The sequence below is a fragment of the Anopheles aquasalis genome, chromosome 2 (genome assembly GCF_943734665.1).
Source record: "Anopheles aquasalis chromosome 2, idAnoAquaMG_Q_19, whole genome shotgun sequence".
NCBI lineage: Eukaryota > Metazoa > Arthropoda > Insecta > Diptera > Culicidae > Anopheles > Anopheles aquasalis.
The window spans coordinates 2,417,501-2,430,000 of record NC_064877.1 but is presented as its reverse complement, the minus strand read 5'-3'; the positions used below and the strand labels follow the sequence as shown (position 1 = coordinate 2,430,000).

At 51.4% G+C, this 12,500-nt stretch overlaps 5 protein-coding genes across 7 annotated transcripts in view; 3 read left to right on the top strand and 2 right to left on the bottom strand.

Moving 5' to 3' along the window:
* LOC126572071 (DNA replication licensing factor Mcm3) overlaps positions 1-158 on the top strand; it is a 2,740-nt gene extending 2,582 nt beyond the window's left edge. Inside the window, exon 3 of the mRNA XM_050231101.1 lies at positions 1-158. This exon is cut by the window's left edge and continues 998 nt beyond it. Within this exon, the coding sequence (XP_050087058.1) occupies positions 1-124 (124 nt within the window). The 3' untranslated portion in view covers positions 125-158.
* A 90-nt stretch (positions 159-248) lies between these two features.
* Positions 249-2,102, bottom strand: LOC126572078 (39S ribosomal protein S30, mitochondrial). Its single transcript, XM_050231114.1, has 2 exons — positions 1,617-2,102; positions 249-1,555 (listed from the first exon to the last, which is right to left on the bottom strand). The coding sequence occupies exons 1-2, from the start codon at positions 2,054-2,056 to the stop codon at positions 319-321; spliced, it is 1,677 nt and encodes a 558-aa protein (XP_050087071.1). The 5' UTR covers positions 2,057-2,102; the 3' UTR covers positions 249-318.
* Positions 2,103-2,187: 85 nt separating this feature from the next.
* On the top strand, positions 2,188-7,001 carry LOC126572068 (regulator of nonsense transcripts 1 homolog). Of its 2 annotated transcripts, XM_050231095.1 has the most exons (3): positions 2,188-2,631; positions 2,698-3,098; positions 3,166-7,000. In XM_050231095.1, exons 1-3 carry the CDS (start codon positions 2,455-2,457, stop codon positions 6,113-6,115), a joined length of 3,528 nt encoding a protein of 1,175 aa, XP_050087052.1. In that variant the 5' UTR covers positions 2,188-2,454; the 3' UTR covers positions 6,116-7,000. The 2 variants fall into 2 exon arrangements, with proteins under 2 accessions (XP_050087052.1, XP_050087051.1); XM_050231094.1 differs by having other exon boundaries at positions 2,188-3,098; positions 3,166-7,001.
* Positions 7,002-7,016: 15 nt separating this feature from the next.
* Positions 7,017-9,574, bottom strand: LOC126572077 (zinc finger protein 557-like). Its single transcript, XM_050231113.1, has 5 exons — positions 9,302-9,574; positions 8,320-9,231; positions 7,775-8,251; positions 7,470-7,704; positions 7,017-7,398 (listed from the first exon to the last, which is right to left on the bottom strand). The coding sequence occupies exons 1-5, from the start codon at positions 9,494-9,496 to the stop codon at positions 7,253-7,255; spliced, it is 1,965 nt and encodes a 654-aa protein (XP_050087070.1). The 5' UTR covers positions 9,497-9,574; the 3' UTR covers positions 7,017-7,252.
* Positions 9,575-9,776: 202 nt separating this feature from the next.
* Positions 9,777-12,500, top strand: part of LOC126572066 (filaggrin-like) — an 8,257-nt gene continuing 5,533 nt past the window's right edge. For both annotated transcript variants that reach the window (XM_050231092.1, XM_050231091.1), the window contains exons 1-3: positions 9,777-9,866; positions 10,366-11,478; positions 11,788-12,500. The exon at positions 11,788-12,500 is cut by the window's right edge and continues 1,878 nt beyond it. In XM_050231092.1, the coding sequence (XP_050087049.1) occupies positions 10,762-11,478; positions 11,788-12,500 (1,430 nt within the window). In that variant the 5' untranslated portion in view covers positions 9,777-9,866; positions 10,366-10,761. The remainder of the gene's footprint in view (positions 9,867-10,365; positions 11,479-11,787) is intronic.

Sequence of the window (12,500 nt, the reverse complement as noted above, 5' to 3'; positions counted from 1 at the left end):
GGCCCATGTCAATCAAAATATTGGCGACGAGGCGTTCACGCCTGGGGAGATAACTGCTGCTATCGACCGAATGACCGAAAGCAACCAGATCATGGTGCACGATGACATGGTATTTCTTATTTAAGTTTGGCAGAATCATCTCATATCTTTGCAGAAGCACCACCGGGCACCGTAGTGTGTTCTGTTTCCTGCTATTTCTTTTTCGATAGTCCGTAAGTTTGTGTTTTAGGTTCAATAAACGCTTTTGTACTTTACCATCTACAACTTTCGGGGGAGTTTATTGTTATTCAATGCTACACACGGCTTACCATCCGGTTTCTAGCGTCTCACGTTTGGATAATATGTTGCCTCAAACTTTGGTCTACTTTTCGGTCCATCTGGCCGGACAGCACGGGGGATGTATTTCAGTGCGTGCTCGTCCATGCGCCGCTTGTACATGTTTTCACCAAGCTCGAAAGGTCTTCGTTTTGGTTCCATCGGACGGGTCTTGTGGTCGATTTTGTAGATCTTCTCCCACAGGTACACCTCCGGGACAAGCCGATGCCGGGGACGATTGGATACCAACCGTTTGTAGGCTTCCTCCATGAACACGCGTCGCTTTTCCTCTTCGATCAGAGCGATGTACGGTTCTTTCGGGCAGAGGTACGGTTTCAGGTCAACACCCGGCCGCTGTTTCGGTTGATTTAGGTAAAACATAATAAGATGCAGTAAGACATCATCACGCAGACCGTTCACTTTGCCGGACTCCTCTACCGAATCGAACAACGGTAGCTCCTTCGTTCCCCAGCAGAGGTTGTAACGATTGTTCACGTCAACTTGATCCGTGTGGAGAAGCGTGGTGTTTAGCTGGTAAGCGTAGAAAGACCAATGCTTTCCATCGGTGATCACCGTTTGGGTGGTAATCGGATAAGTCACGTCATTGAAGACCGAAAATCCTTGGTAACAAGCCTGGCCCAGCAACCAAGCATAGCTGGACAGTATACCTTGCGCATGCAGTGCTTCTTCCAGATCGTTGATAGCGCAGTACCGTTGCCGGTCAAGGGCATGGCTTCTTCTTTGGAAAGACAGCAATCCAAACTCGTGCTGATCTCCCGGCCAAAAGCCCGGCACAGTGGTTGCATGGCGGAACTCGGTCATGTAGCCGAGCGTAAGCGGATCATACCGGAAGTCGGGCACTTCCACCTTGTCCTGCTTGATGTCGAGTGCATCCAACTCACCGGCGACCTCGAGCGGATCGAGCAAGTGCCTGTGTCGGAGTGCAAGATACGGTTTGCCAATGTACTGGATGTTGCGATCGTATGGATCATTGGCATATTGCTTCTGCCACTCTTGGCCTTCTTTGATTTTGCGCACAAGCTTCGGAGGAGCGATACCACCGAGAAACCAAAACGCTTCATGCCGTGGATCGACATCGGTTTCAATCTCGCTCAGATGCGGATGGCTGGCGCTCAGTGCGTTCGTAATTGTTCGATTCAGCTGCAGCAGAAGTGATCGTGTGGCAACTTCTTCTCTCTCGACGCGACTATCGGCATCCCCTTGCTCTCCCGCTAAATGCCTACAAAATGCAGTGAAAACTATCGTTAGCACGCCTCCTTGGATCGGACGATTGAACTTACTTGTGAAGAGATAGCTCGAACCCGATCGTATCCTCCAGATCGCCGCGAATCGATTCCAAGATTTTGGCAGCTTCCTCCTTGAGCGGGTTGTAGAAAGCCGGCAGACCCTCCTGGAAGCTGGTCCTCGTGGCGTACTGCAGGAAGGGTTTGCTGTTGTACGGGAACTTCTCGTCGGTTAGCATGCTGGTCTTGTAGCCGTAATACTTGGGCATGTTGATCTCGAACAGCTTCTCCTCGACCGAGCTCAACCGCTCGATCCGCTTGTGCCAGCTTTCACGCTCCCGTTTTTTCTGCGCCTTAAATCCGACTTCCTGGATCGGCGGGTACTCTGGCTGGGCGGTATACTCGTGCTCCTGGCTCGGCAGCGGCCGGGTAGAGAACGCACGGTGGCCATACCGCTGGAGGCGCCCGAAACCGCGATGAAAATTGTGCGAGAGCATTTTCCGGATCCAGGCGGCGGCGGCGACGGCGGCACACGTTTTGTTATGTATTTTCCCGGAGTGACAGATGGGGCGAAAAAAGGTGACAACTGTCATTTCGCCCTGACGTCACGGTACGTCGCAGATTTCGCTCGTCCACCTCGGAAACCCATTTTTGGAGATCCAGAATCTGCTTTTCGTGCATCGGAACGGTTTTTGTTTCGCAAAGAACCGCATCGGCAAGCTAAAGGGCACCCCGGCACGTCGGACGGATCCGTGGTTTACGCTTTTCTTTCGCACCCGGAACGGAGCGTGTTTTTTTCCGGAACTTTCGTGTGTACCTCGAGGAACGGTGTGAGTGCGTGTGCGTGCAGTGAAATCCGGAATCCGCGCAAAACCGCGAGGCCTTTCCGAAAAAGATGAGCGTGGATGCCTTCGATGGGACGAGCGGCTCGCTCACGTTCGTCGACACGGAGGAGAACTTTTTCGTCGGTGCGGACACGCAAGGTTCGGACTTTGATTTCCGCGACTTTACGCTCCCGTCGCAGAGCCAGACGCAAGCGTCTCAGCATGATCATCTGGGAGGGGGCAGCCAGGTAGGACAAAGCGCACCATGGCCAACACATGGACAGCTAACCATTTGCGACTCTTTTCACGGGCAGGTAAACGGTTTCGGGCGTCGGATTGGCGTAGATCCGGCGAAGCTGTCCGGCATCACCTCGGCGATCGGTGAGCTGCAGTTCGAGGAAGATGAGGACGAAGTGGAGCCGGTAGAAAACAAGCAGCTGCCGGCCCATGCCTGCCGCTACTGTGGAATCCACGAGCCGAGCACCGTGGTCATGTGTAACATTTGCAAAAAGTGGTTCTGCAATGGGCGCGGCAACACTTCCGGGTCACACATCGTGAATCACCTGGTGCGCGCCAAGCACCGAGAGGTTACGCTGCATGCCGACGGACCGCTCGGAGAGACGGTGCTCGAGTGTTACTCGTGCGCTACGAGGAACGTGTTTTTGCTGGGGTTCATTCCGGCCAGAAGTGACTCGGTGGTGGTGCTGTTGTGCAGGTTCGTAACAGCAATCGGATGTTGGGAATTTGTTTTTAAACCTAACTCCATGCCCGTTCTTTCACAGACAACCGTGTGCTGCACAGAACTCCATCAAGGATATGAACTGGGACCAGGAGCAGTGGAAACCGCTGATTGCCGATCGTTGCTTTCTGTTTTGGCTGGTGAAAGTGCCGTCCGATCAGGAGCAGATGCGGGCGCGACAGGTATCCGCCGCTCAGATCAACAAGCTCGAGGAGCTGTGGAAGGAGAACGTTGATGCGACATTTCAGGATTTGGAGAAACCGGGCATCGATAAGGAACCGCAGCCGGTTCAGTTGCGCTACGTCGATGGGTACCAGTATCAGAACACGTTTGGACCGCTTATAAAGCTAGAGGCCGACTACGATGAGAAGCTGAAGGAAAGCCAGACGCAGGAGAACATTGAGATACGCTGGGACACGGGGTTGAACAAGAAAACGATCGCGTACTTCACGCTGGCGAAGAACGATGGCGACATGAAGCTGATGCATGGTGATGAGTTGAAGCTTCGGTACGTCGGAGAGCTGCATAAGCCGTGGAGTTGCCTGGGCCACGTCATCAAGGTACCGGACAACTACGGTGATGATGTTGGGCTCGAGTTGAAGCACAATCATCAGGCTCCGGTCGAGTGTACGGTTAACTTTGCGGTGGATTTCATCTGGAAGGGCACATCGTTCGAGCGTATGCAGCAGGCCTTGCGGAAATTTGCGATGGATGCAAAGAGCGTTTCCAACTACATCTACTCGCGGCTGCTAGGCAACGTGCGTGCTGATGGCAACGAAGAAGTGCTGTTCCGGTTCACGCTACCGAAGCACTTCAGTGCTCCGAATCTGCCCGATCTGAACCGATCGCAGGTGTACGCGGTTCGGCATGCACTACAGCGACCGCTTAGCTTGATTCAGGGACCACCGGGAACGGGTAAAACCGTTACATCCGCAACGATCGTCTATCAGCTGGCCAAGCTAAACAGTGGTCCCATATTGGTGTGTGCTCCAAGTAATACGGCCGTGGATCAACTGACGGAGAAGATCCATCGCACGAACCTAAAGGTGGTGCGCGTTTGTGCACGATCGCGAGAAGCAATCGATTCGCCAGTCAGCTACCTTGCCCTGCACAACCAAATTCGTAATATGGCCCAGAACACGGAACTGAAGAAGCTGCAGCAACTGAAGGATGAAACCGGCGAGCTGAGTCTCTCCGATGAGCGACGCTATCGATCGTTGAAGAAGCAGGCCGAGCGGGAGCTACTCGAAGCGGCTGACGTTATCTGCTGTACGTGCGTCGGTGCTGGTGATGTACGGCTGCAGCGCCTCAAGTTCAACTCCATTCTGATCGATGAATCGATGCAATCGACTGAGCCGGAATGTATGGTCCCGGTGGTGCTGGGGGCCAAACAGCTCATACTGGTCGGTGATCACTGCCAGCTGGGGCCCGTTGTAATGTGCAAGAAGGCCGCAAAGGCTGGGCTGTCGCAGAGTTTGTTCGAGCGGTTGGTGGCGCTAGGTATTCGTCCGTTCCGGCTGGAGGTGCAGTACCGTATGCACCCGGAGCTATCGCAGTTCCCGTCCAATTTCTTCTACGAAGGCAGTCTACAGAATGGGGTGTGTGCGGATGAGCGCAAGCTGAAGGTGGACTTCCCCTGGCCGTCGCCCGATTGTCCCATGTTTTTCCTCGTCACGCAGGGCCAGGAGGAGATAGCTGGTTCCGGCACCTCCTACCTGAACCGAACCGAGGCCTCGAACGTGGAGAAAATAACGACTCGCTTCCTGAAGGCGGGTATCAAGCCGGAACAGATCGGTATTATCACGCCGTACGAAGGACAGCGCGCATACCTGGTGCAGTACATGCAGTATCAGGGCTCTCTGCACTCGAAGCTATACCAGGAGATCGAGATTGCCAGTGTGGATGCGTTCCAGGGTCGTGAGAAGGACATTATCATCATGTCATGTGTGCGAGCCAACGAACACCAGGGCATCGGTTTTCTGAACGATCCGAGACGTCTAAATGTGGCACTTACGCGGGCCAAGTACGGTATCATTATCGTCGGAAACCCGAAGGTGCTCTCGAAGCAGGAACTATGGAACCATCTGTTGAACTTTTACAAAGACAAGAAGGTCCTGGTGGAGGGATCGCTGAACAATCTGAAGGAATCGATGATACAGTTCACAAAGCCGAAAAAGCTCGTCAACACGCTCAACCCCGGATCGCACTTTATGAACAACGTCATGTACGACGCGAAGGAGGTACTCGGAGCTGGAGGATTCTACGATCGCACGGGTTCATCGGTCTCGGCGGGCTTCGGTAATCACTCGCTTAGCTCTGGCTTTGGCGGAGGCATTCAATCTTACAATCATCCCCATGGCGGCGGTCTAATGGACATGGGCAGCGGCCCGGGAATTGGTTCGACCGGCGGTGGTGGTGGTGGTGGTGGTGCGCTTGGTAATTCTGCTGCCGTGCCACTGGACGCATTCATGCGCAAGATGCACGATCCCATCGGTTACATTTCACCCCATCGTGCCCACCAAGCGGTCAACAATATGCCGGTACCGGTGGGCATGTTCATCAACATGTCCAACATACCGCCCCGATTCTATCAGCAGCAGCAAGCCATTCAGGCGGCCAAACAGATCCGTCGTCCAACGGCAACCGGTGGTCGAGGTGCCGAACAGTTGCAGGGAAGTGGTGCTGGCACGAGCGCCGGTGCAGCCGGTCCATCGAGCAGCAAATCATCGAACCGTCCGCGCCCGATCGGTCCACCGAGTCAGCTCGGACATGTCGGTGCGGGTTCACTGACGCAAGGCATGTCGCAAGGAATGTCGCAACCGGGATTCAGCCTTTCCCAGCAACCCGGCCTCTCGCAGGACTACCTGGGCGAGTACCAGTCACAGATGGACAACATTCTGTCGCAGGATTCGCACTACAACAGCCAGAACGGGCCCGGCGACCGATTGGTATTCGATCTGCCATCGGATTCAAAGTTCCCGGAACCGTACTGATAATTGGACAGCGAGGGTACAAGGCAAGCTGTAATGGCCGCTAGATCGATCCGATGCTAAATCATCAAGAACACACATACAACGCGTGGAGACATCAAGAAAGATACAAATGGGAAGGACGCAGCCATATCGCGGCTCTAGCGGAAACCGATCAAGAGATGCGGTGCAAAGCACAGTGAGAACCGAAACTGGGAGTCTTAGGGACCGCTTGTCTTGGCGCATGTGTTACGCAATAGCACGCAGGCAGGCGGGCGCAATGCGGGGTTGCTTCTCCAACGTTCCAAACGGACTGCTGAACGACGGGTCCGCGCACTCCTCTCAAACACATACAGGTCGCTGCTTCTCTTCTGTGCGGAACGGACGGACAAACAGCATGGCGTGGCGTGCCACAAGAACAAGGTCACCGCAGTGGTGCGAGTGGGAATGCGTGCACGCATTGGACCGTCATAATGGCAGACACAAGCAGGCAGTCAGGCAGACAAGGAGGCAGGAGGAGACAACGGCAAGGAGGATAAAGCAGCGCTCCACCTCTGCTCCTGATGCTGATACTCTCCTTCTTTCCAGTAAATAGCATGTGGGGTCCGGGGACCCTGGCACGTTGGGACGCTCAATGGCAGCTCGTTCCCAACCCAGCCCAGCGGGTGGGAACCCAGCGTGGCACGTGCGATGCAGTGTGCCTCCACACTCACTGATCACACTAATCGCTGATCCGATGTCTGTAAACGTTGCCCATTTCTACGGTTCCCAGTACTTTATTTTTGAGTTTTCCAGTTAGGTTCCATCCTCTTTGAGTTCGTTTCATTCAACATCTAAATGCATACGCGACATACGATAGACATTAGTGAACGGGGGCAGGCGAAGAATGGGGGGAAGGCGTGCCACTTGAGCGATATCGACCGTTAGCTTAGTTTGGCGCAGAATACATTCTGTTTCTAATTCCTACACAGCCGCAGGAGATTTGTTGGGCGCCGGGCTATGTTCTACACACCGACTCACTCCACAAATCGTACCCAACGTTGTAGATGGGGTCATCTATTTCTTGATTTGTTCAATAAAAAAAAAGCATCTTCGTTTTAACTCTTACCGAACGGAACCTCTCCCCTCCTTTGTCTTTTAACCTACGAACATGTACTTTTGTCAGGAAATTGTCCGATCATGCGTCTTCCGATGTGAGTTCCGATTGGTGGAGCTGCTAAACTTCCGGTGGCACACGTCGCACTCGTATTTCTTCTCGCCAGTGTGGACATAATTGTGTGTTTTCAGCTGATAGCGCGTTGTGAATGCTACAAACGATGGAAACGATCATTAGTGTCTTCACAACCCCATCGGATGGAATGACGGTTGCTCAACTGACCCTTTTCGCACAGCGTACAGGCAAAGGGTTTTTCACCGGTGTGCGATCGCATATGAACCGTCAGGTGCACGTGCATCAGGAAACTTTTCCCGCAAACGGTACAGCCAAACGGTCGCTCCTTGTTATGGGTGCGCATGTGAATGGAGAGTTCATAGTTGGCAGCAAACAGCTTCGGACACAGGGAACAAGCGATCTTTTTCGTCTTCTTCTCTCCCGTGTGCTGCCGTATGTGGCCCTGGTGGAGGGGATGAGAAACGAGCGATAATTCAAAACCGCACCGAATTGTCTACGCAAAACCAACTTACGGCCAGTTCGCCTTTGCTGGGAAAGGCTTTATCACAGTCTTTACACTGGTACGGTTTTTCGCCAGAATGTGTACGCATGTGGACGATAAGGTTGCCGTTCTGATTGAACCGTTTCTGGCACTGGGGACACTGGAATGGTTTTTCGTTCGTGTGAATGCGTGTGTGCGCTTTGAGTTGCCAGGACAGTTTGAAACCCTTCTGGCACACCGGGCACACGTGAGGGCGAGGGTCCTTGTGCACTTTCAGGTGCGTCGTAAGGATGCTTCTCTTCGTGAACCGCTTGTCGCAATGCTCACAGGCGTACGGCCGGTGACCGGAATGTGTTCGCATGTGAATGTTCAGAGTGTTTCGCTCGTAAAACTTTGCATTACACTCACTGCACGCGTGAGTCTTTTCTCCTGTGTGCCGCAAGAGGTGACTGTTCAGCATTGATTTTTCCGTAAACTTCCGCGAGCAGCTAGTGCATTCATATCGTTTCTAAAAGCAAACGGAAGAAATTGGTTAATTTCATGTTCTCGTGATGATTCCTGCCTGCGGGTTCTTACTTCGGAATGTATTCTTTTCACGTGCGCTCGATACAGCCTGCGCTCGCTGAAATTAACATCGCATAGCTTACAGTACCGCGTGCCCTGCTCTTCGGTATCGGCACTGTGCACCACGGGTCGCGATCCTTCGGCTTCCATCGAGGCGCTAATCAGGTTGTTCAGGTGCTCCTGTTCCAGCTGTTCTTGAGCGGTTCCTGGAGCATCGTTGGGTACGGAGGATGCCAATTGTGTTTCCATGATTTGAATGTACTCCTCCGTTAGGGCATCTTTGAGATAGTTCACGTGAATCATTTCATCATCCTCATTCTCGTCGACGATCTCGGTTTCCTTCGGTACGATCGTGCAGTTACTACCGATGAACTCCGATAGCTCCTTCTTGAGATTCTTCAAAATGGTTGATTCCTTCGAAGCTGACTCCCCCCGAGCAACAGCAGCAGCTTCCCTTGGATTGCTCTCAGGAGGCGGTGTTTGCGACAGTTCGTTCAGCAGCTCATTAGGATTGACCGTGATGGTGTAAGGATCTTCATATTCTTTCGCCGTTGATTTCACGGGAAGCGTGATCTGTTCCTCTGGTTCCGCAATCTCCGGAGTGTCCACCGCGGGGACAGTATCGGTCGGCTTGTTGTCGTATTGTTCCACAGACACTTCGCTGCTGTTGAGCAGTTGAAAGCGAAACTCTTCGATTGGAACAACGACAGCTGAGGTTTCGGTGTTACCATTGGAATCGGTCAGCACCACATTGAGCACCTCGTACTTGGTCTCGCTGTCCTGTTTGATGACGACGGATTGTTCAATCAGCGATCGGATCGTGGCATCGGACTGTTCGCTCATATGCCGGAAATTGCAGCTTCGCTCAACCTGTGAGCAGCAATCGAGACAGATGTGGCACGGTAGTCCATCGGATTCGGTTATCTGAAAAAAACACAAGAACCAAATGTGTACAAGCTCCTGGAACGACCCTTTCGCCCTTCCTCTCCCTTACCGAAATACTCGTGCAGCTCATGATACTCTCGGAGAGGCAATACTCGAACAAGTCCTTCAGTTGGTCTTTCTCCTTTTCTTCCAAGCAAGTCCGGCATATGCGGTCAAGATAAATGATTTTCGGATCGGAATTGCCTGGGGGCGAGCAGGATAAGAAGGCTGGCGCATCGCCAGCAACCGTGGCGAAACTTTCCATGTTGGCGGCTTGTTAAATCATAGTTTTAACCCGCATCGGCACAGAAAACGCTTTTCAAAACCTCTTGGAAAAACTGTGGAACACCTTCGAACAAATCGCGGAATGAAACCAAAACAATGTAGACCACAGCATGCGCGACACCGACGGCGACAGCAAAGAAAAATAGCAACTTTTGTGTCCGCGCATGATATGGACGAAGCTTAATGTGCGACAATTTATGAGCAGCCGAATTCAGGAATCGGGTGTCTGTGTCTGTGTGTGTGTGTGTGTGTGTGTGAGGAACAGATGAAAAATAAAGTGAAACAGGTTTCGAACGCAAATCCGCAAATTACGACCGATTCTGGAGTCGCTGATCAAGGAAATCGAATCGGTAAGTGTTTCCGCAGTGCTCCGGCATTGCGAAACTGCAATCATCCATCTGGAAAGGGCAGAAAATCGCGAATTAAAGAGGAACCGACTGGTGCAGGGGGAATGGGAAAAAGTGCCGAGACCGTGGAAGAGCAGCCGATCCAGAACGGCACCAATCCTTGGCGAAAGAATGGAAGATTCTTAACTGAAAGCAGTTCCCGTTTCCTTTTCGGGGTGGGTTGTCGGTGCACCGAGAATGTGGGCCACGGAACAGGTGATTCGGTGTTTCGTTTCGAGCGATTCTAGGAAAACCTTTTCACTCGGTGTTTGGCCTGATTTGGGCTAGAACTTTGGGGTTAGAACTCCAAAGTTTGCGCCATGTTTTATCGGGGGAGCTTCAGTGTTTAATCCGTTCTAAAGCACCAATGGCCGTCTCGATCTAGAAGTAAAAGTCCTAACCTTGGTAGCGTAGCAATTTCGTACGCGGATAGCCAGTAAATGGAAATTGTTTCTCGTTCTAGGTGGATTGTCCCACGATGCCAGGACCAATGGAGAATGCAACTAAATGAGCTGACTCGAAGATCATCTGGCCGAGGAATCGAATTTTGCGAATCAATGAAGCAAGCGACGGTTTTCCTACTTAAGCTTACCTCCACCATGCGAGCGTCTAGAACAAACTGCGTTGAGAGGATCTGAATCCGTAGGATAAGGGCGGGCAGTTGATTTCTGCAATGGATTTAGCCCTGTGCTGTAGGAGAACTTTCCTTTTAATACGAAGTAATATTTATTGCTAGATACATATTTATTTATTTAAAAGTTTTGTTCATATTTGTGAGTCATTTTTTCTGTATGAACTTGGCATTGAGGATAGTATTCGAATAACTGCTTAAAGTACACTAGAATTGCCCACGATTACAATGCCCGTTACGTTGTGCGTCGGAAATCGTGGAAATGAGTCCACTGGCCCCTCCTTGAGTGTGCAGGATAGTGCAGTGATCGTTTGCAAGGCAAATCAGGATCTTAAAAATGTCGAAAACATAATACCCTTAGTAAACAGCGGTAGCCAAGAGGATACCGGCAGGTCTGATGGTGTGCAGCCTCAGTGCAAAAGTCTGGTGAAACCTTCCACGATCACAAATTTTCCCACCAGCCATGGTATGATGTATGGTTTGAGTAAGAATAAGAAGGCTTTTGGCAGTAACAATAGTAGCACCACTACCACCAGTACCCATCGTAAAAAGCAAAGCCACCAGGAAGTTATGCGCAAGTTGAAAGATTTACATTTTAACTTAGTACCGAGCGGCTTAGATAGGTCAGACGATATAATTGGAACGGATATAACTGATAGTGCAGGCAATATGCCGATCCCCTTTCCGACGCCAGAGCAAAAAAAAGATTTCAACACTCAAATGAGCAGTTGTTGCAATGGCGTAGAGAGTAAGGGCGTGGTGATATGCGAGGATAAGGAAACCCTCGCTAAAAAGAAAAGTTTGCAAGAGAGCAAATGCGACCGCAACCGAGAAGAGGAGACCAACCGATTGTTGCAGCATCCTGGCCACTATGCGACGAGTCGAAAATCCGTCGAAGGAATCAACGAGCAGCCAGCAAGCTTTGCGAACGGAGCGAAGGAACCGGTAAGTATCTTAAAAAGTACAATCCCTGGCAATCTAGGATACACTTTTATTGCATCGCACCAGCCGAGGCCTAAATCGCAAATCCAAGTAAACATTAGCTTCCAAGGGCACCAGATGAAGTTGTCCGAAGAGATTGGTTGAATTTCGGTAGTGTTCTTGTTGTGTTCATATCTTGGCTCTGGTCGCTCCTTCAGATTAGTCATCAATAGAGCTGAAATGATCATTCATCGAATCCCAGCTGAAAAACGGCTTCGAAATCGTTCATCTAACAGAAATGCCTATCCATCTGATCATTTTTTGCTTATGAAGCTTTTGAGAGCGGCTGAAGCGGGCGGTGTAACGGATGGATGTACCAGGGAACGAACTGATCCTGGCTTCACGCATTCTGTTCATAACTTCATCGAGAGCTTATCACAACGCTCAGCAACCGGTACTACGGCGACTGCATCGGAAAGGATACAATCATCGGATGGGCATACTACCCCGGCAGCATTCGCGGCATCAGACTCTCAACCTCATACATCGCATGGAACACGAGGAAACCACCACAAAGCTCATCATCATGGTAAGGGGGGAGGATCAACAAAATCCACCAACCATAACAGTAACGGTCCCGCCACTGAACCGATATCGCAATCGGTATCCGGCGTCAAGAAAGCGAATGAAGTCGAAATGGCACATTCGGGCAAAATGCACTCACCGGCGTCTCATGGTTTGGCCCAACAGAAGGAGACACATCGATCCGATCATTTCAAGGGTGCTAAGAACATTCCATCCAGTGCTTCTCAAAATGCTCGTCCAAATCCAACACAGCATCAACCATATCTGCACCACTTGAGTGGCCATCACAAACATCAACCTTTGCTTCAGGAACCACATCATACATTACTGCAGACGAATGGAACACACCAATATTCTTTGGATTTTCTGTGTGATGTTGGTATGAAAATGTCTCTGGTTGGCGGTGGAAATGTATCGGGCTCGGTTGCCTCCATGCTGCGCGGATCTCATCATACGAACTA

Excerpts from the sequence above, each read along its gene's own strand:
- LOC126572068 (XM_050231094.1), top strand. The coding sequence starts at position 2,455 with ATGAGCGTGGATGCCTTCGATGGGACGAGCGGCTCGCTCACGTTCGTC. Across the intron at positions 3,099-3,165 it reads GTGGTGGTGCTGTTGTGCAG|ACAACCGTGTGCTGCACAGA; the intron begins GTTCGTAACAGC and ends GTTCTTTCACAG.
- LOC126572078 (XM_050231114.1), bottom strand. The coding sequence starts at position 2,056 with ATGCTCTCGCACAATTTTCATCGCGGTTTCGGGCGCCTCCAGCGGTAT. Across the intron at positions 1,556-1,616 it reads TTCGAGCTATCTCTTCACAA|GCATTTAGCGGGAGAGCAAG; the intron begins GTAAGTTCAATC and ends TGCATTTTGTAG.
- LOC126572077 (XM_050231113.1), bottom strand. The coding sequence starts at position 9,496 with ATGGAAAGTTTCGCCACGGTTGCTGGCGATGCGCCAGCCTTCTTATCC. Across the intron at positions 7,705-7,774 it reads CCAGCAAAGGCGAACTGGCC|GGCCACATACGGCAGCACAC; the intron begins GTAAGTTGGTTT and ends CCCCTCCACCAG. Across the intron at positions 7,399-7,469 it reads CTGTACGCTGTGCGAAAAGG|CATTCACAACGCGCTATCAG; the intron begins GTCAGTTGAGCA and ends CATCGTTTGTAG.